Raw genomic sequence first — 26,048 nt, forward strand, 5'->3', positions numbered from 1 at the left:
GTTGCCAACCGGTGGGCGGCGAAAAATTTTGGTGGGCCGCAGAGAAATCTCACCCCCAGAGCACCCCCCCAAAGCAATTAATCCAGGCTGTGCAGAAACACAAGGCTGCGCAGCCCACATGGCCCATGGGGAACCCGCCCCGCCCACTCACTCCTTACCCGGCAAACTTGTCTACTAAAATTGCTATTTTTCCTTTTTCCAACCATCAGCTCTTCTGCTGTGCTGGGAGATTTAGATTAGCAAGAAAGCAGGAAATGGTTGGATTGCTTGCTTTTTAGCTAGTCTTTAGATCTTCGGCTCTGCTTTTAAGTACAGCTGAACCTCCCTTAGGACTGAAGGTTCTGTTATTCAGTGCAGACTCACGGCAAGCAAATTTGAGAGACTGAGCAAGCCGATGGCAGATAGATCACTGAACGATTCTGTGAGCAACTCAATCTGCCTGCCTGCTTTGCTTGATTTTGGGTAAAAGTTGCTCTTGTTTTATAAAAAAATTCAATATTTACATACATGGTGTGTTGTGAGTTAATTTTGTGAGTTTGCTTGCAAGCAAATTTTATGTGACCGACTGAGCTAGCCAATCGCGGATAGATAGATCTCTGAATGAATCTGTGATTCTGTGAGCAACTCAATCTGCCTGCCTGCTTTGCCTGATTTTGGGTAAAAATTGCTCTTTTTTATTAAAAAAAATTCAATATTTATATAAACATTTATAATATTTACATACAAGCCATGCCCAGCCAGTCACATGACCACCAAGCCATGTCCACAAATTAGGCCATGCCCTCAGAACCGGGTAGTGGTCCCTGGGATTTAAAATTATGAGTTTGGTGGTCCCTGAGGTCCAAAAGGTTGGCGACCCCTGCCCTATACTATTTCAGATAGGTGGCTGTCCAGTCTTTTCTTAAAAACCTCCAGGGATGAAGCACGTACAACTTCTAAAGGCAATCTGTTCCACTGGTTAATTGTTCTCACTGTTAGGAAGTTTCTCTTAATTCTAGGTTGCTTCTCTCCTTGATTAGTTTCCATCCATTGTTTCTTGTCCTGCCCTCCGGTGCTTTGGAAAATAAGTTGACCCCCTCTTCTTTGTGGCAGCCCCCCAAGTACTGGAATACTGCTATCATGTCACCCCTAGTCCTTTTTTTTCTCTAGACTGGCCAAACCCAATTTTTTGCCACCCTGCTTCCTGTTTTTATCTCCAGACCTTTAATCATCTTAATTTGCTCTTCTTTGCACTTTTCCCAAAGTCTCAACATCTTATTTTTTTTGTAATGTGTAACATACCATTCAGTAAACTTAGAGTAAGTAATAAATGCCCATTCAGATTGTTCTGACCCCACTAATCTACAAGGTAGGTGACAGCTATATTTGAATGAATTCTAAATTCATTTTGGATAGGTTGTTCAGGTGGGAGAAGATGGCTTGACCTATATAAAGAAATGCGAGAGCTAAAACGTCAGATTCTAAAATGGCATTCGTAGGCAGTTGAGAAAAATATGTTCGTAAAGAAAAATGATTAGAACAGCAAGATACGATGAATCTCTAAAGAGAATAACCGAACAATTTCTTTTTTTTCCTATACTTTGAATGTATTAAGTGATGATCTCTATCTTTGCCTGAAAATGGGAACAAATGTTTTTTTAAAGACGTGATTTAAATGCTTACTTGCCAAAATGGTGTGTCTGTTTGTGTGTGTGTTGTGTTGTGTTGTGTTGGAAAATCTATAGCTTTTGGTTTAATTAGTTGTGAGAATGTATTTGCAAATAATCCAGTTTTTCCTAGAATTAAGGTATGTGTGCCTGCATGTCTGTTCAAAAATGTGTAATTTGTATTACATTAGGCTACTGTGTGATATATTTGTTCTAAAGTGCTAATCCTATGAAGGAGAACATCTTGCTTGTTTCTGTAGAACTCCGGTTTAGAAGTAAGGAACTTCTCAAAAGATAGATATGTTAAGTTTTAGCTAACTGATAAAAAGTTCAGTACAAACCTTTAGTTCGGAACACATTTTATTCTTATCTGTATACTGTATTTTTGCTGAATTCTGAGAAGGCCACGAAAGAAAAAAGGGTTATTTATCAAATTTTTATCTTGCATTTTCCCCCCCAAGGAGTTAAAATGGATTATTTGTTGCTGGCAGAGTTCCTTTTTTATATACGATTGTTATTGAAACTTTCAAAGAAGAAGATTAAAAAAAGGAACTGTGCGATAATATAATTATAACTGCTGTGAAGAAACCGGGGGGGGGGGGTTCTCCTTTTTTCTCCTTTATTTTATATTTGTTTGCATTAGCTACTTGCAGAGTTCCTGAAGAATTGAGCTGTATGCAAGAGTGACCTTGAATCAGCTGCTCTGCTCAAAGATGTTCGCTATCGTGATGAAAGTTTAGAGGCTGATAAACATTACAAATGCCAAAAGATGTTTTAGCATACAAGGAACAGCATAGGCCGTATTGTTCCCACAGCCAATGAAACTCATTTATTTTATTTTTAACGCAACCTTACTATTTAATACCTTAAGCTTGTGAGACGAAGTATTTCAGGCAGGAGCAACAGGGTAAATAGCAAGAGCACCTAGACTTATATACCTCTTCATAGTGCTTTACAGTCCTCTCTAAGCAGTTTACAAAGTCAGCATATTTTCCACCAACAGTCTGGGTCCTCATTTTATCCACCCCGGAAGGATGGAAGGTTGAGTCAACCTTGAGCCTGTTGAGGTTCGAACTGCCAAATTGCAGGCAGCCGGCAGGCAGCAGAAGTAGCCTGCAGCACTGCACACTAACCGCTGCGCCACCACGGCTCATGCAACTTTTGAGACATAGTTACCCCTGTAATGGAGCCTGCCTTTGTGGTTGTAGGTTGTAATGGTTGTAAAATGACAACTGACCTGATTTCATGGGTGGGGTTTATTTATTTATTTTTGGTGGCAGTTGTTAAGTGAATACGATGTCAGTTTTGGAAGCTATTTCCATGCTGCCACAAGTGGTAGGGTGGTGGATTCAATTGAGTAGCTCTAAGTAGACAAAATAAAATTCTTTTGTCCAAGGTCGTCATCTTCTTCTTTCTATCCAAGGTCATTGGATATGGCATAGGATAAAAAAAAGGATCTTACTTTTGGACGGATCATGATTGGCCCATGTGATGTGATGATGGCCGGGGGAGGGGGATGGATTTGCTGTTTGGGAATTGTGTGAAGTCCGAAACCTTTCAGATTCGGGATTCCACAGATGTGCCAGGTGCTATTCTAATAAAGGTACTTTTGAGATATGTTTGTCTCGGAGTTACTGATTGGAATGGAGGTTTGCTGGAATGCTGACACATGATAGCGAAGCGGATCCATTGTTCGCTCTGCTGCGGTTTTGCAGAAAACCGGAAGGAAGTCAGGTGACTTCAGGACGCTGCCAACGGCTGTAAATATGGCATGTTGCCAAGCAACCACATGTAGTCACAGGACTGTGCAGGGGTCACTGTCAGAACTTTGGATCTGGGTCCTAAGTCCCCCTTTTCAGGTAGGTCAGTAAGACTGGTCAGTAAGGTCACAAGTTCACAAGTCAAGGACTACCTCTAAGCAAATCATTTCCCTGAACCAGCAAATGTGAAATGCAGTGATTTTGTCTGGTGGACGCTGGAGATTCCTTTGTGAGGTCTTCTCCCCAAACTGTTTGGAATTCACTATATTATTTATTTATTTAGCGTAGGTGCTACCATATATATGGACTAGCGTTACAGGTAGTCCTCGACTTAGCACAGTTCATTTAGTGACCATTTTGACATTACAACGGCAGTGTAAAAAATGACGTAGGACTGTTTTTCACACTTACGACCTTTGGGGCATCCCCCCGATCATGGGAATCAAAATTCAGATGGCACCTGACTCATACTTACGACCATTGCTGTGTCCCAAAGTCATGTGATCGCCTTTTGAAACCTTTTGACAAGCTAAGTCAGTGGGGATGCCGGATTCACTTAACAACAATTGTGGTGATTCACTTAACAACTATGGCAAGAAAGGTCGTAAAATGAGGCGAAACTCTCTTAACAAATGTTTCACTTAACAACAGAAATGCTGGGGTCAATTGTGGCTGTAAGTCGAGGACTACCTGTATAAACATTTCACCTAGATGAGTAAAACCCAATAAAATGCAAATGTTAATGAAGAACGGAGAATGCTTTGCGCTTGGAACATCCCATCTCATCGCTGCTGCCTCAAGACTTGGTGGAATCACAGGCTTATTCAAGCATCTTCTTATATTCTTTTGATGCTTGTCATTCATCTTTCCATTTTTGTTCTGATCACCATGATCATTTAATAACTTTTTTCAATGAAAGCATTCTAGATCGGTGCCACCTGGGGTAACTGCCCTCTTCGATTCCTTCAGACGCATCTGCCACTATGCACCAGGACTGCTCCAGACAAATGAAATCTTACCTAGCCTATTTCATTAATAGCATTCCTTTATAATTCTGAAAATAATAATGATGAGGCCTGTATAAGAGCTGCCGCCCATTTCTGTTATAAACAAAAGAACTATTATGTAATGGGAACTTTACCAAAATCAACCAGCGAACTCTGCTGCACAGTAAGAGTCACTTGAAGTCTTTATGTAGAACAATAAAACACCTGCAGGCAGAAAAAAAAAGTACAAATGTTAAAAAGATCTATGTTCAAATACCGATATCTAGCCCATCTAATCATTGAAGTGTAGCACTGTTTATATTAAAAAAAAAGTCAAGATACTGGACCCGTATATGGCCTCGGCTTATAGCCGGTCATGACATGATCTGTGTGATTCGCTATACAAAATCCACAAGTGGGACTTTAAAAACAAATCACACACTCACACCAAACAGGAGCCAGCTATTCAAGGTAGCCTTTGATTTTAAAATCTTTTTATCTGGAGAACTTTGAAGGGGATGCATTCATATGCTTCATTTCAATGTAAGTACAGGAAAATATGCAGAGTTGGGCTTTAGGCAAATAATGAACAGCTGAAGAAGTTCTGGGTTTCTTTTCTATCATTTATGTCTGTAGAAATATTAGATTCAGGTAATAATACCAGAATATGCTACATGGATGTAGAACATCCCAACATAACATTTTTTTGACACCCTCCCCCTCAACTGTTATGAAGTTATGGTATAAGAGAAAATAATCATTTTTTTAATCAATGTGAGATATTAATTTTCTTTTTTCCTTTGCCTAGAACTGGATTGTGCATGTTGTAAATTAAGCATAGAGAACTTGATATATACTTCTTTATGTTCCATAAGATGACTATGCGTTGGACATAATAGTCTTTCTTGTATAAAAAATAATTTTTCTAAACTATTTCAGATTATCAACATGTATGGCGAGCTAATAATGGATGCAGTCCCTGATAAGGTAGGTATCCTCCATTTTGTCTTTTTAGGTAAAATTAGCCAAATAAAATCCAAAGGAAGAGCAGGTAGGAAAATAAAGAATTATCAAAACAACCACCACCACCTGAGAATTGGTTTATTTATCAAACAGAATTATTTATAATCAGTCAAATCACCTGAAAAGTTGGGTGATGGTGGGGAACAGTAGAGTAACTGAAGTGCTCAGTCTAAGCTGCCTATGTTGTGTATATGTTTTTTATGAATATTATTTGAATGTTTATGCTTAGGTTCATAAATTGGTTTTAGAATAGAATGAGTAGAGCAGAACAGGGGAGGGGAGGGGAGGACTTTATTGGCCAATTGAGAATAAAGGAATGTATCTTTGGTGTGTAGTCTCCCCGGCTGAAGACACAAGCCTGAAGGTGATGAATGAGACTTCATCGAAACATCGCCTAGATACTTCCAATTTTACATGGGAGAAAACCCAAATAACCAAAGATCCACATACAAATACCTGCGAGAACCTCAGAAAACAAATATATATATATATTGAGGTTTTCGCAGGTATTTGTATGTGGATCTTTGGTTGTTCGGGTTTTCTCCCGCGTAAAATTGGAAGTATCTAGGCGACGTTTCGATGAAGTCTCATTCATCACCTTCAGGCTTGTGTCTTCGGCCGGGGGGATGACTCTTTGTGTCTAGTTTGTGGCACACAATGCCCTATATCAGCATCCTGAAGGGAAAAATTGGAATTGTTTATGTTCAGGATGTGAGGGGTCTGGATATTTCCTCAGCCCACTTTCTGGCTCATACAGTCCTAACTATCTGTTGAAGTCTGTACCTATCCTGTTAGTTGATGTACAAAACCAGATAGATGTCTAAAGATGGGCCCTTTTCCTTCTCTTATTACATGCAGTAGTTTTACTGTTGAGGACTCAGTCCAGTATTGGAATTATGAGCTCTGGTTGGACCAGTAAATTCACTGCTTACCAAACTGTCTTTATAGGTTCATTTCTTCAACAGCTTTTTCCATAGACAACTGGTAACCAAAGGATATAATGGGGTGAAACGATGGACTAAAAAGGTATGATCCTATTTCCTGATCTTGACAACCCTTGGCAGGTGAGAAGTGTTGAACATTGGAAAAAATGCACCTGAAATTTGTGAATTTTATGTTTATGAACTTTTCCCATTTATAAAAATATCAATCTGGGTCAAAACCAAAGTGTATGCCGCAAGGGGACCATTGATGGTATAACTGGTGAGGATATCCTTTGGGGAACAGACCAAGGAAACGTCTTTTTTGCCTTTTGGCTAAAGTCAAGTGTAGTATCACAAAAATGCGATTACTTTAGTCGTTTGTGCAGGCCAAACCTCCCTCAAATTCTTTTGAAGTTAAAATAGCTTTTGTAAGTATTTATTTAGACCCGGGCTTCAGAAATCGAAATGTTCCATTCTGCTCTTTCGAATTAGAAATTAAATTGGATTTTGTTACTTGACTTGTGTAGTAGAACTTTGTTTTGTTTTGTTCATGCTTTGTGTCAAGCATTTGGAATTCAGCCACAAATAGCAGTTTCACCTGGCTGGATTTTCATTAAACTGAGAATGTGCATTTTCCTTTTTTTTAAAAAAAACTGAGATTAAGGGCATCTTATTTTGCCACTTCAGCTCTCAGTTACTTCCCAAGCCATAGTTAATTCTCATTGTATAATTTTTATGAGCTGGAGTTATGTAGCTCTGTATAAACAGTCCTGTTAGATTTATTTATTGAAAGCTGGCTTGGTTTCCAGTCTCATTAACCATTTTGGTCTGAACTCATTCCATTTTCTCTCTGTCCTTTTTTTTTTAACTGTGGTGCCTAGTATTTGTAATTGGTGCTAATCATTACATCATCACCACCACCACCACCATCATCATCATTTTAATGACATTGGAGATGGTCTTTGCTCCAGCAGTTCGAACCCTAGCACTGCGTGACAGTGGGAGCTCCCATAACTTGCCTCAGCTGCTGCCCACTTAGCAGTTTGAAGCCTGTTCTGTGCGAGTAGATAAATAGGTCCCACATTGGTGGGAAGATAAGCTGGTGCTTTGTGTGGCGGTTAAATCCTGCCGGCAGTGAACCTACCTAGTCGTGATGCTCATTTGGGAGGTGGCGTCGCTGGAGGGAGGGCCACCTTGGATAATGCTACAGGAAAAGCCCCGTGTCTTCCTTGCTGGTGCAAAGCTAGTTTCCCTTTTGTGGGAACTCTGGGAAAAGCACAGTCGTGTACCTTTAGAACAATTAATCAGTGGAACAACTTGCCTCCAGAAGTTGTAAGTGCTCCAGTGCTGGACGTTTTTAAGAAGAGACTGGATAACCATTTGTCTGAAGTAGTGTAGGGTTTCCTATCTGAGGAGGGGGTTGGGCTTGAAGACCTCCAAGGTCCTTTCCAACTCTTCTCTTCCTCGTCTCCTTTCCTTTCCTTTCCTTTCCTTTCCTTTCCTTTCCTTTCCTTTCCTTTCCTTTCCTTTCCTTTCCTTTCCTTTCCTTTCCTTTCCAATCTATTCCATTCCATTCCATTCCATTCCATTCCCTAACATTGTTGGTAAACAAGCAGCCGAACTACTGCTCTGCATTAGTATCATGGTCTCCTGGCTAATGTAACAATGCCATACACTGAATGAATGAATGATGAATAAATAAATACACCATAATCATCCTAGTTTTATTCCCACAAAGGGACGATGTGCATTTTGGGGCAACAAGCGTGTGATCAAAAACAGTGTCTGGGTCTAGTTCTCCCATTACCAGTTCACCATTGGACCTTTGGCTTTTCTTTTGTTTCTACCCCAGCCAATCCCTTTTGTTGCTTTTGGTACCTCTTCCTTTTGTGTCTCCTTTTAGCCTTAGGCAAACTCACTTGCTGTGGGGTGTCCATGCTGCGTTTTTAACTGTGTAAATACATATTTTCTTCGCGTGTATTACAACATCTTCATCCCTTCTGGGTTTTCTCCTTCTGAAAAGTTATATAACCTTCCAATGCTGTAGGATCATAATCCCTATTGAGTTTATATAATGTCTTATCCCAACATCTTTGTCTTTGGATTACTTTTCATATTCTGCAGTGGTGTAGAAACATCAGGTTCTGAGTATCGCCTGCCAGTATTTCTGTTGTAATATCCTACAAAACACTGACTGCTCACCCTGGTTTTCTTCCTTTGTGTTTTGTTTTACTTGTCCTAGACCTTGTCAGCGTGTTAGCTTTTGGGCTGTTTCTGTTGTCCGCCTTTGATTCTTGATTTATGTCATTCTCATGAGAAAGGTCCTTTCTTCCAAACAATTTCTTCCTAGTTTTCCTGTACATTCACTGTAGTCCTTCACGAAGATAGCATAGTCCACTGTTGTAGAAGTTCAACTTTTGGTTTCACCATCCACAGTACAACAGATGTTCATTTCCAGAGTCTTGTTTAGTCTACTTGCTCATTGACCTTCCCCTGAACAATTTGATGAAAAAAATTACTTGTCCTCCCAGTTCACCTTCCTGGCAGGAGATTCTTTAAAGTATCTTCTGATCATGTTATACATCCCCACATGAATCAGGAGGAAAGGAACATTGAATAATACTGTCCCAAAATATTGGCTTTTCAAAAATCAAGAGGACTTTTCTTAGTTTTTTTCTTTCTTTCTTTCTTGGAAACCAAGAAAAGAAGCCAAGAAGCTTCTTGGATGAGAAGCAAAACATTTTCAGGGCGGGAAAAACGAAGAAGCTCCCAGTTGCCTTTTGAAATACGCCTTTGGGACAACCATGACCTGGGTGAATCATCTTGTTAACCTCTTTGTTCAGTTCTAGAGACTGGCACCTGGAAGATAACACACCTCTAGTCATGATGTATTGTGTCTGCACACAACTTCCTTGGATCCTATCAGCAGGGAATTGCCCATCACCACAGTGTGTTTCTTTTTCCCTAAGGGGCTCCTGGTTTTATTTCTTTTCTTTTTAGGATTCTCCAGGGCCCCAGGTAGCTCAGGTAGCTCTTAAACTTGACTAAACGTCTATGGAGATTCTCGGTCATCCAGGTCATGGTTGTCCCAAAGGTCCTTTTTTCAAGAGGCCATTGGACTTTCTGGTTTTCCTTTGAACACGTTTCGCTTCTCATCCAAGAAGCTTCTTCAGCTCTGAACTGAAGAAGCTTCTCGGATAAGAAGCGAAACGCCTTCCAAGAAAAACCAGAAAGTCCAATGGCCTCTTGAAAAAAAAAAAAACACCTTTGGGATCCTTAAACGTGAGTTAATGTAGAGGTAGAACACTGGGTTCTGACTGAGAAATTCTGTAAATAGTTTCATGCGTTCACCAGTTTCTTCTGCGACTATTTCGTCTACAGCGGGGTTACTCGATCCTTCCTTTTTGGTAAGAACAGTGTGTTTGCCTACTTAACGATATCAATTCTTTAGAGACAAGACTGCAGGTGCTGATGGCAGAAAGTTGGATGTTCTGCTATTTCTGTATCTTTCCCCCTCCTGCACGTTATTTTTAAAGTGCCAAGACTTTTGTTCCCTGAGAATTGCAAAGAAATGAGAACTATTGTTTGGAATTTTCATTGAGTCTTCTGAAGCTGTTAAGCATATGTCCTTTTGGCTCTCTCCCCCCACTTCTCCCCCCGGAATCCTTTCCGGGTTTTGCCTCCTCCCAAACTCACCGTATGTTCAGGGTGGCCAGCACCAACCAATAAAGAAGGACCCTTGGATTAATTAAAGCTTCATCCATGAATGGAAAAATACAGCATAACATTTATTCCAATATTTGCTTTGTTTGCAAATACGCTTCTCCTCTCCCTTAAGCTATTACCATCCTCACTTATCCAGGAAATTTTCTATCTCTCTTAGGTGCTTACCAGATCTTCAGTAGAGTGGGCTGGGTTGCAAAATTAAAGAGTTACTTCATCATTTAACAGCGTGAGCTGATGGACGTTTCTCTCTGTAGACCACCTTGCATAAAAAATGCTAATTTTATGCTTAACACCGTCTCATTGTATGCTGTCCGATATTTCTGATTTTGAATAAGTCAACACAGGAAGATTTTTTTTCACCGTTTTTTTTTTTAAACAAATTAAAAGTTCTGATTTATTTGGCGAATTGCATCAAATAAATGACCGGAGAGAAGGAAAATTGACTCCCAAATGACTGGGTCAAGGATATTACGCATTCTTTTATTGATTGAGGAACGATTTTTTTTTAAATCCTTTACCAGGAATTTCACTGGCCAAGGTCATCATGCAAAGCGGGTAAATGAAATGGAATGAAAAATGTGGATGACAGCACAAAAAGTCTTTAAAAAAAAAAAATCTACCCCCTCCTCCGCCAGCAGACCCCCAGATTCCTCTTTTATCACTTCACTAAATTTCAGCAAACATTTTTACTGGTTATACTACTAAAATGCTGGAAATGTTTAAATTGCTGTTTGGTGGCTTGGCCTCCCGGATATGTAAACAATTGGGTGATGATTGAGGAGCCCTGGGTTCAAGTACTCCCTCAGCCATGGAAATTTCTGGAAATTTCCCCTAGGGATTTGCAGCTAGCCAGTCAGCCACTCTCAGCCCAATATATCTCACAAGGTTGGTGGTGAAAAAAACTGGGAATACTGTATTCAACTGCTTGGCCTTCCTTTGGGGAGAGGCAGGATATAAATCTAAAAAGCAGCTTTAAAAAAGTTATCATTGACCCAGAAGTTGTTTCAACAAGGGTCTCTCATTGTCCTCTTGTGTGCCTTTCGGGACGAAATGTGTCTAGCTGATTGGAATTCCAAAAAAGTGTACAGGAAAAAGAAATATAATGTGTTGTATGATTTTTATTGGTTCCCTAATGATCTTTTTATCAGGGATATTCTGAAGAAAGAAGTGTTCAGAGTGGTGTGTTCTCTCTACCATTTCTTTTTCCCCTATGACTATTGCTGTTTTTCTTTTTTCCATTGTTTCCTGTTAAAAGCCTCCATCTTGAGATATCTAGGGAGAACTTCTTATATGGCTCTTATTTCATCAATAGACATCTGGCTACTGTCCACCAGAATTTAGAAGTCCTTCTTGGTTCAGGCCATATCCCTACCCATGGTTGTTAGGAGGGAAAAGAGGAAGATAGTACAGAGAGGAAAGGTTCTTGTAGCTTGCTCTCTGCTAGTATTTTTTACTAAAAGAAGAAAATATTGGTAGCTCCTGGTCGAACTGTGGGCGCTCTCTGAGCTTGGTGGTTTTCTTGGCAGACGTTTCATTACCCAACTAGGTGACATCATTGTCAGAGTATATTCATGAACTGGAACAGAGCATGGTAACAAGGTCGTCAATGAATAAGCATAGCTACTAAGTCAGCCAATGAGGGCTGTTTGGAAACTGAAATTAGAAGTAGCCTAGGCGTGACTCTATATTAAGCTCTGCAGCTCTGAAACTATGTTAAGCTCTGAGTCTGTCTATCGAAAATGAAACTGCTCCTCTCCTCTGCTGTATGACTTGCTTGCTGAAAACTAGAGCTCTGCTCTGGACCTGTAACACGTCTGCTTCTGTTTGAGTTTGCTCCGTGTTAGAGAAACCTGCAACTGGTATTGTAAATTTTACTTTTATGTGTTTATAAAGAAGTTAAATGAGACCTCAGCCATCTGTGTTTACTTTTCTGGTGCTGAATTTACGCTGCAATACCTTGAACAATCCTCAGTGCTGGAAAAGAGTGGAGTTTGCTCGCCATTCCTGCCCTAACTGAGGATGTTAACCAAGCTGGGTAATGAAACCTCCGCAGAAAAACAATCAAGTTCAGAGAGCAACAAAGACCCGCTAGTTTGTTTTACAAGTCGTGCGCTGTTTCTGACCTGATTTGGGAGATGCGTTGAGACAACCGGGTGGCAGCACAAACCTAGCACCCGTCTGCAGCTTGTCATCGTGCCTGCAGCTGCAAGGGAGGTGGCCTGGTCCGTGCGCATAACGCATTCCGAAGTTTCTCTTGATGCTTGCTCTGAATTGGTTCCGTTTCTCAGAGGTTGCTTACCCTCTAACCTTTGCCTTCAATCATCTGCGTTACAGCATTGATGGTCTGCTTTAGATTGTCCAGATCAGGGGTGTTGCTAGAGTCTATGGTGCAGTCTGCATGCCGTTGAGGCTTTTTTAAAGAGAGGTTGTGTTTGTCATCAAAGCTGCAGCGGGCAAAAGAATTGTTCCTTGCAGTTCTAGGAGCTCTTCTGCCTATTTGAGTGGGAAGGGGCAAAAGATAATTGCTATCCCTGTGGAACTGCTGCCCGAAATGATACCGGTAGTATTCTTTGTATAGCGACTGCCACCTGGGGTTGCTAATTTGTCCTGCCAGAAAGTGATTTGTGCCTCAACCCTTCCACTGCCTCGGGGGAGCTCGGGTTTGAATGTAGTTTTGGGTGAAGAACGGAAAATTCTCTTTGCAGGACCTGAGTAAAGTTGTAGATAGAACTTGGCTTGAGGGTGCAAAGCAGCAGTGCCCATCCTTTCTGGCTTGGCAGCCCCAGGAGGGAGGGGGAAAGTTCCCTGTGAGTGGCAGGCTGGTATAGATAACAGATAATCAGAGTTGGAAGGGACCTTATAGGTCATCTAGTCCAACCTCCCCGCCCAAGCAGGAGATCCTACACCATTTCTGACAAATGGCAGTCCAATCTCTTCCTGAAAGTCTCAAGTGATGGTGATCCCACAACTTCTGAGGGCAAGCTGTTCCATTGGTTGATTGTTCTGTCAGAAAGTTTCTCCTTATTTCCAGGTTAAATCTCTCCTTGTTCAGTTTCCATCCTTTATGCCTTGTCTGGCCTTCAGGTGCTTTATAAAATAGCTTGACTCCTTCCTCCCTGTGGCAGCCCCTCAAATATTGGAAGACCGCTATCCTATCTCCCCTGGTCCTTCTCTTCACTAGACTAGCCAGGCCCAGTAACCATTCTTAGTATGCCTTAAGTCTCCAGTACCCTAATCATCCTGGTTGCTCTTCTCTGGAATTTGTTTTAGAGTCTCAACATCTTTTTTATAGTGTGATGACCAAAACTGGATGCAGTACTCTTACTAAGGCTTTATAGAGCGGTCTTAGTACCTCACTTGATCTTGATTGTATCCCTCTGTTAGTGCAACTTAGGATTGCATTGGCTTTTTTGGCTGCTGCTGCACACTGCTGGCTCATATTTAGCTGGTTGTCCACTAAGACTCCAAGATCCCTCTCACAGTCACTGCCACTGAGCCTGGTTTCACCCAGTCTATATGTGCACTTTTGGTTTTTTTTGCCTAAGTGTAGGACTTTACTTTTCTCTACATTGAATTTCATTTTGTTAGATATGGCCCAGTGTTCTAGTCTGTCAAGATCCATCTGGATCTTGAGCCTATCTTCTTGGGTGTTAGCTAGTCCTGCCAGCTTAGTATGAGCGTGCACAGCTCCATTTGGGTGAGCAGGCACACCTGGCATTCACGCGAGGATAAGTTTGCGTGCAGGGGCAAGCGGCTTCCCCTTTCACGAGGAGAGAATCACACATGCTCATGCGCTCGCCTGCCGCTGCTTGTGCAGCCCAGTTTCAAACAGTACCTGTGGTCCGGTACTAGGCCACAGCTGAGGCTTGGGGAGCCCTGGTGTAAGGGTTGCTTTGAACAGGGAGCTGTGCTCCTGGTCCTAAAGTCGTGTGCAAGCAAAACAACCACAACAACAACCGGCTCCCAGGACCGCAGGTTCCACCTTCCTGTGTCTCCTAAAAATAGATGAGAAATTAGCCAATCTTGGAATCGTGGCTACTTAAGGTTCCCCAGACCAACTCCATTAATTAACCTCATGGTAAATTAAATAAGTATAAGGGAGGAAGAGAGCTTTGCCCAGATGTTTGAGCAATAAGTTTCATTTTTCCTGGTTTGTTCAGTTGCAATTTAACATCCTCAGAGCAGGGATGCAAAAAATGTTACGGCCCGAGAATCAGAAACGGGGATGGTGTCTGCATCTGAAGGGCCAAAATAAGCTTTGCGGAGACACCCTTCAAACTTGTGAAATTCTCCCCTCCAGTGAAGGCTGTGCAGCTCCCTCCGCCTGCCATGTAAACCTTGAAAAGGTTATTAAGTTGATGGAGGTTCTAACCTCTAGTTTGGAAGGCAGTAATTCTTCACCCCAGGTAAAGAGGAAGGAGGCATGGTGTGTTTGTGTGAAATTGGCAGGCAGTGTACCCTATATTTCCTCAGTCTGTCTCTTGTCTTATTGTTGGAATTCCTGGTGGTTTTCTTTATGGTTCTCAGGGAATTAATGATGCCTTCGGCATTGTGGGCAGGTGATACATTGCTTGCTCCTAGTGATGGATGACCTGCAGTTTTTTTTTTTCCCTTTCAGGTGGACCTCTTCAAAAAGACCCTCTTATTAATTCCTATTCATCTGGAAGTCCACTGGTCCTTAATTACTGTGAATCTCCCTAACCGGGTTATTTCATTTTATGACTCTCAAGGCATTCATTTTAAGTTCTGTGTAGAGGTAAGAGGAACAGCTACTCCTCTAGTAAAACGGGTCCCATCTTTCCATATCCCAAGGACCTGGGCCGTCCCTTTGGTAGAGTTGTCCTGAGGGTAGCACGGTCATTCGGATTTACAAAACTGGGACTGGCCACTCCCCTTCGTGCCGGCAGAGGAGGTATGCTGTGGGTCCCTCCAGCACGACTATTCCAACTGGCGGGGTCCAAGAGGAGGGCCTTCTCTGCCTCTGGAACAACTTTCCCCCCCCATGTGAGGTTGGCCCCGACCCTCATCTTTTCCTAAGGGCCTAAAGACGTGGCTCTGCAAGTGGGCTTTGGGCCTCAATGGGGAATCAGCACAATGGAGGTGGCTGGTTGAGTAGTAACAGACCCCACCTTCCCTCCCCATGCGCTTCTGGTTTTAAAGCTTGATTTTAACATGTTATGTTTTAACTAGGGTGTAACTTATAAGCCGCCCAGAGTTACCCTATGGCGGGGGTGTTAAACTCAAGGCCTGGGGGCCAGATCCAGCCCGCAGGACCGCCCTGGAAACAGTGAAGGACTGGCCCACAGTGTCTCTGCCAGCGAAAACGGAGCATGTGAGGGCCACGGGTAGCCCTCCCTAGCTCTGTTTTCACTGGCAGAGGGTTGCAGGAGACTGTCGTAGGTGAAAACGGAGCTTGGGAGCCCGTTTTCTCTGGCGGAGTGTTCGGGCCACCACAGGTGCCCCTGAACACAAGTGACGTCGAGCTGGCCATGCCCCTCCTCCCCAAGGTCAAACACAACCCTGATGTGCCCCTCGATGAAATCAAGGTTGTCACCCCTGCCCTATGGTAAGACGAATGGCCAATATATATATATATTTTTAGTAAAGTTTTATTTGGGTTTTCACACACAAAATACAAGTAAAACATCTTTTTTGAAAATAGCATGGTCCCGGGTTGAACTTCTTTATACAGACACAAAACTCAATTTCATGCTCCTTTTTGTATTCTATTCCATATCTTATACTATTTTACATTTTCGATAGTTTTTCTCCTCTTTTAATTTTCTCAATTTTATTTTGATAATCTCATCTCAATTCAAATCATTATATTTATATTTTTGTCTGTTCTGTTTCAATTTCATATTATCTTTTCTCATTAAACAAATTTTCTCCTGTAGTTACTAATTGGAGTATGACACCTTTATATCTTTTAATTACATCCATTCAACTCTTATTTAACCTTCAATATATACCTTAAGTTTATGACCTTCAATATAATACATAATACATAACTTCCAATCTAATTCTGCTTGGCACATTCTTATAATACACACTATATTCTTTTTTTAAAAAAAAGAAAGATTCTTAAAATATGTAATTATAAACCCTCATTCCATTCCAGTTCAGTTCTATCATTAATAATCATTAAAATCTTAACATCTTTAACTCTTCTTTTCAATTAAATATCATACTTCCTTAAAAACACATATAATCTCCATAATTAATTTTTCCCTTATTTCTCTTCACATATGTTTTATAAATCATTAAATATTCATTTTGTTACATTTATTTATTGACAAGCATTCCACTGAATTATGATAGCTATTTTATCAAACATTTTAATCATACATGGCTTCATATTTTCTAAAAATTATTTCTGTTTCTAATATAACAATACTAACTTATGTACCTTTGCAGAATCCCTTTTTCCATTAAATTTTCACCCATTATCTCTAAATAGGCCGTGTTTCTCTATATTTTGCTCCTGTCCTTTATAACTTCTTTTCCTTTCTTTCTTCCCTCTCATCTTCTCCCTTCCCTTTTTACCCCCTTGTCTCTCTAGTTCTAATTCTCTCTTCTGCATTTCCCTTTTCTGTTGCTTTCTGATTTTATACTTATTTTTCACTCTAATTTTTTTGGAGTTGTTTTTCCCAATCTTAAACTTTCCATTCTCTTTTCCCCCTTTCCTTTTTTCCCCCCATCTAAGATTACTTGTTCATTAAAGATAGTTTCTTCTTTGTCGCAATCTTCTTGTTCTGCAGGCATTTCTTGTTGTTTCTCATAATTCCAAATCTCCATTTCTAAAAACTGAAATACGAAGCCAAAAGAACCTCTTCCTTCTTGTGCATCTTCTTTCTGTTTTTTAAGTTCCATTTTCAGTTCTTCTAAAAGTGGAGCCATTTTAAAAAGTTTTAAACAACCACCCGATTGATTTTAGTCATTCAAAACAGTAACGAAGAATCCAGAAATCATCAAGTAGTCCAAATAGTCCCGAGTTATATCTTCTTATTTCTTTTTTGACTTTCTCTTCCTGGGGTTTTTGTTGCAATATTTCAGTTAGAATGTATCTTTTGGAAGTCTTGTTGAGATTTTTCTGTAAGTTCTTTTTAAATTCCAGGTAGTCTTCTCCCTTCCAGATCCTACCCTTTTATTCTTTTTCTCTCCTTTCCTGTTTTCAAAAGCTTTTAATTATCCAGAAATCTTTATTATCCCTTTGACTTTTTATTTTCAGCATTAAATGCCTATTGATGTCAAAGTGGATTTTTTTCCAATTTCTTGCTTAAGTCTCTTAGCTGTCAGTATAGGAAAAGGAGAAAACCATATCTTTTCCCTTTTCTCTCTCCTTCACAGCTTACAAATCTTCTTAGGGAACAATGTTATTTTTTTTTAACAGTTTCAATTCCAGGGTACCTTATTTGTTGCTTTTGCTGTTTGACCCGGTCAACCAAAACTTTCTCTTCTTATCTTCCTCCTGCACATTCTTTTCCGGTCAAGTTCTTTTTTGTGGTGACCATTTCTGACCACTGCTGCAAACGCCTTCGGGAAAGGGAGTAATGGCCGGCTGAGGAGAGACGCGGCTCTCCTCAACCCTGCTGGCAGTCTCCCCCATCTTCACCACCTCTACGGGGTGGCTTAGCCCCGAAACCAGCCAGCTCAGGGCGCTCCAGCAGCGAGCATGGATCAAAGCCTTGCAGAGATGAGGTTTCGGTCTGTCACTGAAGAAGCTCAAACTGGAAGTCCCCACGAATGGCCAATAAATTTTATAGATAGATAGATAGATAGATAGATAGATAGATAGATAGATAGATAGATAGATAGATAGATAGATAGATAGATAGATAGATAGATAGACAGATGATAGACAGACAGACAGACAGACAGACAGACATAGATGATAGACAGACAAACATAGAGATGATAGATAGATAGATAGATAGATAGATAGATAGACAGACAGACAGACAGACAGACAGACAGACAGACAGACAGACATAGATGATAGACAGACAAACATAGAGATGATAGATGATAGATAGATAGACAGATGATAGATAGATAGATAGACAGACAGACAGACAGACAGACAGATGATAGATAGCTAGATAGACAGACAGACATAGATGATAGATAGACATAGAGATGATAGATGATAGATACATAGATAGATACATAGATAGATACACAGACAGACAGACAGACCCCAGCCATCTTTTGTTAAAGGGATAGAGCATCAGTTGGTTAATACTTTGGGTATTTTTGTAGCCATTAAATTGTGACCTTGGGGAAACGATAAGGCATTGCAGCGTCCACATATCGAAATAAATGCCACATTGCTCGAGTTATTCTCTGTTGCCAGGCCACTTGTTACAGGTAGTCCTCGACTTAACAACCATTCGTTTAGTGACCATAGAAAGTCACGATAGCACTGAAAAGCTGACTTATGAACGTTTTCCACACTTATGGCCATTGCAGTATCCCCACAGCCGTGGGATGAAAATTCAGGCGCTTGTCAACTGGCTCATAGTTATGACGGTTGCAGTGGTTACATACTCTACTTTTGCAACCTTCTGGCAAGCAAAGGTTAATGGGTAAGCCAGACTCACCAACCAACTGTGTGACTAGTTTAACGACTGCAATGATTCACTTAACAATTGTATATCAAAAAAGGTCGTAAAATGGGGCAAGCCTCGCTTTATAAATGCCTCGCTTGGCAACAGAAATATTGGGCTCCCTTGCCGTCACAAGTCGAGGACTACCTGTACTTTAGTAATCCAAAACCTCTTTCTTACAATTTGGCCGGAAGCATCATTGATAAGCTTTCACCTGGAATATCTTTATTTACAAAATATGACATGGAAGTTCCCTGTATCCTTGATCGTATATTGTTAATTCTAACTCTTCCCACTTTTTTTCTGAGTTCTTAATATCTTTTTTTAACCCATGTAGTGTTTTCCAAATTCACTGCAATGGGAAGTCTCAGTGCTCCCAACCCTTTTGGCCCAAGACCAACATATACTTCAGAATTCTGGGAGTTGTAGTCCCAACAAATCTGCCATAGGGACAACCCAGCCAAGGTTCCTGCTGGTTCTTAAAGCGTCTTAAATAACGTCAGCCATTCATGTCCGTTATTGATCCTCTTCCTTTCGGTAAAACTCTGCAGGCTACACAGACAGATTTGTTGCAGAGATAAAATGAATTAAAACCCCGTGAGGTTAATTACACCAAAAGCTAATGATTCCTACAAGATTTACCAGGGATGTTTTTTAAATCATGGCCATTAAGGGAGCTTTCTGTTCCAAGCCAAACGCTTTTCATGGTATCCCACTGACTCTCCAAGGGCACAATGTGTGGGGAAGTGCTTGTTTTAAGAAACATACGGCTGATCCAGACAGGCTCTGATTCATATTCCTCCTCCTATTTTTTTCCCCCACCTTAAAAGAACATACGGAAATACTTGCTGACAGAAGCTAAAGAAAAGAATCGGCCCGATTTCTTTCAGGATTGGCAGACGGCTGTTACAAAGGTAAGTGCTATTCATGAAGGCAAGGCAATTTACAGCGTACAGACACATTTAACAGAGCTACAGATAAGAGATAATCAGAGTTGGAAGGGACCTTGTAGGTCATCTAGTCCAACCTCCCACCCAAGCATGTGACCCTATACCATTTCTGACAAATGGCAGTCCAATCTCTTCTTGAAAGTCTCAAGTGATGGCACTCCCACAACTTCCGAAGGCAACTTCTGTGTTGGTTGGTTGTTCTCATTGTCCGAAAATTTCTCCTTATTTCCAGGTTGAATCTCTCCTCCAGTTTCCATCCATTATTCCTTGTCTGGCTTACAGGTGCTTTAGAAAATAGATTGACCCTCTCTGTGGCAGCCCCTCAAATATTGGAAGACTGCTATCATGTCTCCCCTGGTCCTTCTTTTCACTAGACTAGCGATGCCCAGTTCCTTCATGTGCCTTAGTCTCCAGTCCCCTAATCATTCTGGGTTGCTCTTCTCTGTACTTTTTCTAGAGTCTCAACATCTTTTTATAGTGTGGTGACCAAAACTGGATGCAGTACTCTAGGTGTGGTCTTACTAAGGCTTTATAGAGTGGTATTAGTACCTCCCTTGATCTCGATTGTATCCCTCTGTTAATGCAACTTAGGATTGCATTAGCTGGCTGCTGCTGCACACTGCTGGCTCATATTTAGCTGGTTGTCCACTAAGAGTTGGAAGGGACCTTGTAGGTCATCTAGCCCAACCCCCCTCCCAAGCACCATTTCTGACAAATGGCAATCCAATCTATTCTTGAAAGCCTCAAGAATTTTGGAGGGTAGTACTGGATGGAAGGTCTGACTTTGGGAAAGCTCACAAACCCACATTTATACTTGGGAAAGAGCTACCTAAAGTCAGACCAAACACAGAAGGGAGACCACAGCAACACAGAATACAAAATCAATTGCAACAATTTTAAACCAATTCTACGTGGGACGAAAAGGAAAGCAATTGAGCACAAGGGTTCTTGAACATCAATGAGCAGTGAAATGGCACGACCCAAAATCCTCATCTTAACCTGCATTGATAATAAACAACATTGGTTTGATTGGGAAGGAACAACAATCATTGGCCATGCCAGCACCTGCCATACACGTGAATTTATTGGAGCCTAATATTTCACCCAAGGAGCAATTAACAAGCATCTTGAACTATAGCAATAGCCTTAGACTTCCTGTATTCTACCAATAAGCAGCACGCAAGGCTGGTTGTGACCTATCTGTAGGTTTTAGCAATAGCTAAATATACTGCTCCACAGTGCTTTCCAGCCCTCTCTAGGCAGTTTTACAGAGTCATCCTATTGCACTCAACAATCTGGGTCCTCATTTTACCCACCTCGGAAGGATAGAAGGCTGAGTCAACCTTGAGCCTGATGAGATTCGAACTGCCAAACTGCTGGCAGCTGACAATCAGCAGAAGCAGACTGCAGTACTGCATTCTAGCCACTGCGGCTCTTAACTAGATCCAACCAGTATGAATATATAAGGAACCAGACCATTCAAACGGCCAGTCCACAAGAAAACCAATCAGCTGCTCAGAATTTAAACACAGCTCCAGACGAACATCCAATCACACGACCAACTGACCACACTGGCCCACAAGACATGTATAAGGTAGAGAGGAAAAGGACAAGAAAATCCTGCTGATGATGTTACCTAGCGTGGTAATGAGACGTTCAGAAACTAAACTGAAACAAGTTTGGACAGCAAACTGACTGCCAAAAGGTTTGACTTGGTCTCAAATGAGAGCTTTGCACGGAGTCCGGGAATGAAGAATTGGGAGCCGCATTTGACGATGGCGGGATGGAGTGAGGGAGGCGGCCTTACTGGCTAGGGTGAAAACGGAAGCTGGGGGGAAGGGGGCCAAGATGTTAAGGTTCCCCCTTCCCCCCACTACTTTGGAACTAATTTTTACTGGGTTGGGTGGTCTTTAGGACATATTGCAGGTAGTCCTCGACTTACGACTGCAATTGAGCCCCAAATTTCCATTGCTAGGTGAGACTGTTGTTAAGTGAATGTGGCCTCCTTTAACGACCTTTCATGCCTCAGCTGTTCAGAGAATCACAGCGGCGGTTTAAGTTAGAAACCAGGTCGTAAAGTGAATCTGGGTTCCCCCTTGAGTTTGCTCGACAGAAGGTCACAAAAGGGGATCCCATGATCCAGGGACACTACAGCTGTCATAAATACGAGTCAGTTGCCCAAAGTCCGAATTTTGATCACGGTTGCTGTGGCAGTTGTAATTGTGAAAAACGGTCATAGGTCAGTGCTTGTTGTAACTTCAAATGGTCACTAAATAAGCTGTTGAAAGCCGAGGACTAGCCGTACTGTAATTGCCATAACTTCTTGGGTCAGAATCAGAGGTGGGTATTCAGCAGGTTTGGACAGGTTCTGGAGAACTGATAGTGGAAATTTTGAGTAGTTTGAAGAACTGGCAAATACCACCTCTGACTGGCCCCCCACCCCACCCCATTTATTCTCCGCCTCACAAGAGTCGCAGCTGATGGGCTGGGTCTTCTTTGGTTGCCCTGCGCAGGAGAATGGAGCTGGAAAGCAGGTTAGTGGGGTGAGGAGGGAATGTAGATTTTCCAGTAGACTTTTCCATGCCCATCAAGCCATGCCCACAGAACCAGTAGTAAAAAAAAAAAAAAGAATCCTACCACTGGTCAGAATGATGGAGAACCACTAAGTTTTTAATCAGAGAAGGACTTCAGTACCCGAAAACAAAAAAACAAAAAAAACAAAATGGTGGCTACAATCAGTCCTGGGACTACGGATGGCCCATTCCTACTTTAGACCTGGCACGTTTGTGAGTTAGAGGGAGGCTACTCTGATCTGGGCCATTTTCAGACGTCTGAATTTCAGCCCCAGAATTTCCATCCAGATGTTCATCACCAGGCTGTACAGAAAGCTTCCTCTCTTCTCCCAACTACGTATCACTTAAAAGCGGAGCGCTGTTTATAATGTCAAACAGAAAAATGGAAATTGGAACGTTTCAGTAGCTGAGGCAGCGTTCAAGCTGCCAAAAACATAACCATCGTGGAATCGGAGCGTAACCAGCATACCAGATCTTCCCTTCAGAAAAATTCTTGTCTGCCTGCAAAGTATAGCTTAGCTGCTGCTTAACCATAGCATCGTTATGCTAATTCCCTATAATTATAAAGATGGATTGAATAAAAATCAGACTATGTAGCTTGTTCAGGATATCTCTGAATCTGTGGCTTGGTTAATTTTATGTATGTTGCTTGCAAAGGAGCAGCAGACAAGCTACTTTGGTTGGGTGTCCCTCCCTATATGTTGGAAGCAAAACTCAGAATTTCTAGCCAGATATGAGAGCTCTCCCATCTCCCCGTTTATTTGGGGTGTGTGTGTAACCTGGTTAGGAAAGGTTCCTGCGTAGTATGACTCAGATGTATGTACCTTATTAAAAAGTATTTCAAAAAGGAATGGGGGTGTTGAAGAAGAAATCACCAATCTTTAGCTTCATCACTACGAAAATGCCTATGAGCCCATATATACAAACACATTATCAAAAGCACCAAACAATAAAAATAGGTGAGAAGCTGCTGTCCAGCTGTTCGTGGAGAACTCTTTCCTATCTGATGGGGCTCATAGAAAGGATCCAGGAGATGCGGAGGTCATGATAGGGAATCTCACTCCAAAATCGTTGCTTTCTGAATGTGTTGCAACCACCACAACGATCCGTGTTTGGAGAAGACAGGTAGTTGTCAGCTTAACAACGATTCATTTAGAGACTGCTTGGTGTTAACAGCGATGCTGAAAAAAAAGGGACTTTACGACAGATGTTTTTTCAGGCTTATAACATTGCAGCATCCCCCGTAGTCACTTGACAGCTGGTTCACATCCCCCTTTGGTGACCTTCTCACCAGCAAAGTCCATGAGGAAATCAGATTCGTTTAACAACCGTGTTACTAAATTAACAGTTGTGGTGATTCACTTAACAACTGTGACAAGAAAGGTTGTAATATGGGGCAAAAATCATTCAAGAAATGTTAAGCAACAGAAATGTTGGGTTCAATTGTGGTTGTAAGTTGATGATTACTTGTACCTCCCTCTCTAGGAGTCCGAGAGAACATTCAAGAGTTCCAGGTGGCCCCAAAAAAGCTTGAGTACCCCAAGTTTAAACTCAGAATAGCTTTATTGTGCCTTTAAATGTACACTAATCAGCATGCATTAAAATGAAATTGCGTTCCATACAGCTCTCAAAGCACTTCCAATATACACGACAAGATAAATAAATAAAAAATATGCCTATATCCACATACATTATTATAAGACACAGAGAAACAACACAGTCTAGTTCTGAGGTATACATGGCGAGTTTTACCAGAGGGATGGCATAGGGAACAAAGCTGTTACAGAAAGATGAAGACAATCATGCTTTAGAGAAAATAAAAATAGATCAATGAATGGGGAAAAGGCCAAACTAAATGATCATTTTCTTAACAACATAAACATTGCCTCCAGCAGACATTAAGATCCTGAGACATACTAATATAGAACTTAATTCGGATGTTACTCATTACTCAGGTTTTTGACGTAAGAGTGGGCTCATTTTTTTCACAGACGTTGCAATTTATTGAATTCCCTGTAAAAGTCCTCTAAATTCCTGTTCTCTCTCTCTCTCTCTCTCTCCGATTGATGACAGTTCACTGAACGGTATCCTGTAAAGCAAATCTTTCAACGCATCTTCTAGTTATCTCCCTCTTCCTCACAGTTAGTACATTGCGAGGGTGCGCTCATAGGGGCTAGTAAGTCTTTAATGCTCAAATGGGCAACCCTGCTTTAAAATGCCTTAATGATGCCCAAATATGTTAAGCTGCTAAGCTGTAAAAAAAAAAAAAAAAACTGTGCTCTGTGGAGAGAAAGGCTAGGAGTAACTCTTTCCCCGAACTAGTGTGTTTGACCATGTGTGTGCATGCTCAGAATAAATTGAGCCTGTATAAAGGAGATAGCAGAGTTCAAATATTTACTTAAAATAATTGGGAAGAAGCTGCCCCGTCTTGCTTATTAAAATTTTGGCATGTGGCTGGGAGGTGGAATTTATTTTCCTTTATAAAATAACATGTGTGTTTACTTATGTGGCCAAATCCACATAAGAATCTGCCATAGTTTTGAGCATCGAGACCTTGTGACCTTGTGATTGACCCCCAAGCTGCCACCACATCCTTTTGGTTGGATCCTATCAGGGGAAGTATTACTCCTAAGAGAACAACAGCATTTGCAATCTCTTTAAAAAAAAAACCAAATGCCACTTTCTCACTCTCATTCGCACAGTTCTAAGTAAGGGTGCAGGTGGTCCTCGCTTAACGACCATTCGTTCAGCAACCATTCAAAGTTTACAGCATGAATGAAGACACTTCTAACCTGTTTGCAGCACACACACACCCCCACAGTCACATGAATGTGGTCTTGACAACCCATTCACAGTCATGGTGGGTTGCCAAGCACCTCATAATCATGTGATCACCATGTGTGGTATTTCCTGCTGGCTTCCCCAGAAAAATCAACGGGGAAGCCAGCAGGAAATGTCAGGCTGCTGCCATCTGTCCAGATGACTCCCTTTGGTTTCCTGAGGGCTGGCTGAAAAAGGCTCTTCACAAAATCCAAGCAGGAAATCCCGCCTGGATTTCGGGAGGGATCTTTTCATCCAACCTTGAGAGTAAAAACGTTTGGTGGAGAGTTTCCATCCTGCAAAACTCTTTCGCTCTCCCAAGAGGCCAAATGGAAAAGTCCCATCATGAGATTCTGGCTGGGGAATTCTGGGAGTTGAAGCCTACCCATCTGAAAGGTGCCAAGTTAGAAAAAAAACACTAGTGAACTCACCTTCTTCGACGTGTCAGCTTTCTTCTTGATCCTAAAGTGATAGAACTTCCAGCTATATTTGGACTCAGAAACCCCAGCCAGTGACTTTTTCAGACAGGATTCTGAGAATTTTGCTGGGAAGGCAGCTCTAAAAATAAGGGCAGTGCCTTTATCTTTCTGGCTGTATTTCTGGGGGGGAAAGTTTCCAAGGGGTCAAAAAAAGAGAAAGTGGGTTGCATGTACTTCTTGGCTCATGTGAACAGGAGGAAAAAGAACGGAGCAGTGAGCAGCCTTTGGAGCAGCTGTCCCGGCGGCTTCCTCATCAGGATACTCTGGAAAATTTAGACAAGTAGATTTGCCATATGTACTCTTAACTTATTTCTCTGCTGGCCGTTAAAAGGGTCATGAGTCTGTACATTAAAAACTTCGACCCTTCCTCTTTAAAGAACTGGGCCAATCAGAATGTTTTCTGACAACGTCCCTAGGTCCTGGGCTCTCCAAACACGGCAACTTTAACACTTGTGGACTTCAACTCCCAGAATTCCCCAACTAGGAAGCATCTAGCCAGCAAGATTTCTAGGTGATCTCCAGACTGTGGAGGGAGCAAACTTTTTATTATCTG

General features: G+C 41.5%; 1 protein-coding gene across 8 annotated transcripts in view; it reads left to right on the plus strand.

The window, feature by feature from the left end:
- Positions 1-26,048, plus strand: part of SENP5 (SUMO specific peptidase 5) — a 48,432-nt gene that overhangs the window by 21,041 nt on the left and 1,343 nt on the right. For all 8 annotated transcript variants that reach the window (XM_087933545.1, XM_026718873.2, XM_087933547.1 and 5 more), the window contains 4 exons: positions 5,332-5,379; positions 6,364-6,441; positions 14,683-14,820; positions 19,504-19,587. In XM_087933545.1, the coding sequence (XP_087789671.1) occupies positions 5,332-5,379; positions 6,364-6,441; positions 14,683-14,820; positions 19,504-19,587 (348 nt within the window). The remainder of the gene's footprint in view (positions 1-5,331; positions 5,380-6,363; positions 6,442-14,682; positions 14,821-19,503; positions 19,588-26,048) is intronic.

Source organism: Pseudonaja textilis, chromosome 4, assembly GCF_049901715.1.
Source record: "Pseudonaja textilis isolate UNSWEBS1 chromosome 4, rPseTex1.2, whole genome shotgun sequence".
In the NCBI taxonomy this organism is placed as follows: domain Eukaryota; kingdom Metazoa; phylum Chordata; class Lepidosauria; order Squamata; family Elapidae; genus Pseudonaja; species Pseudonaja textilis.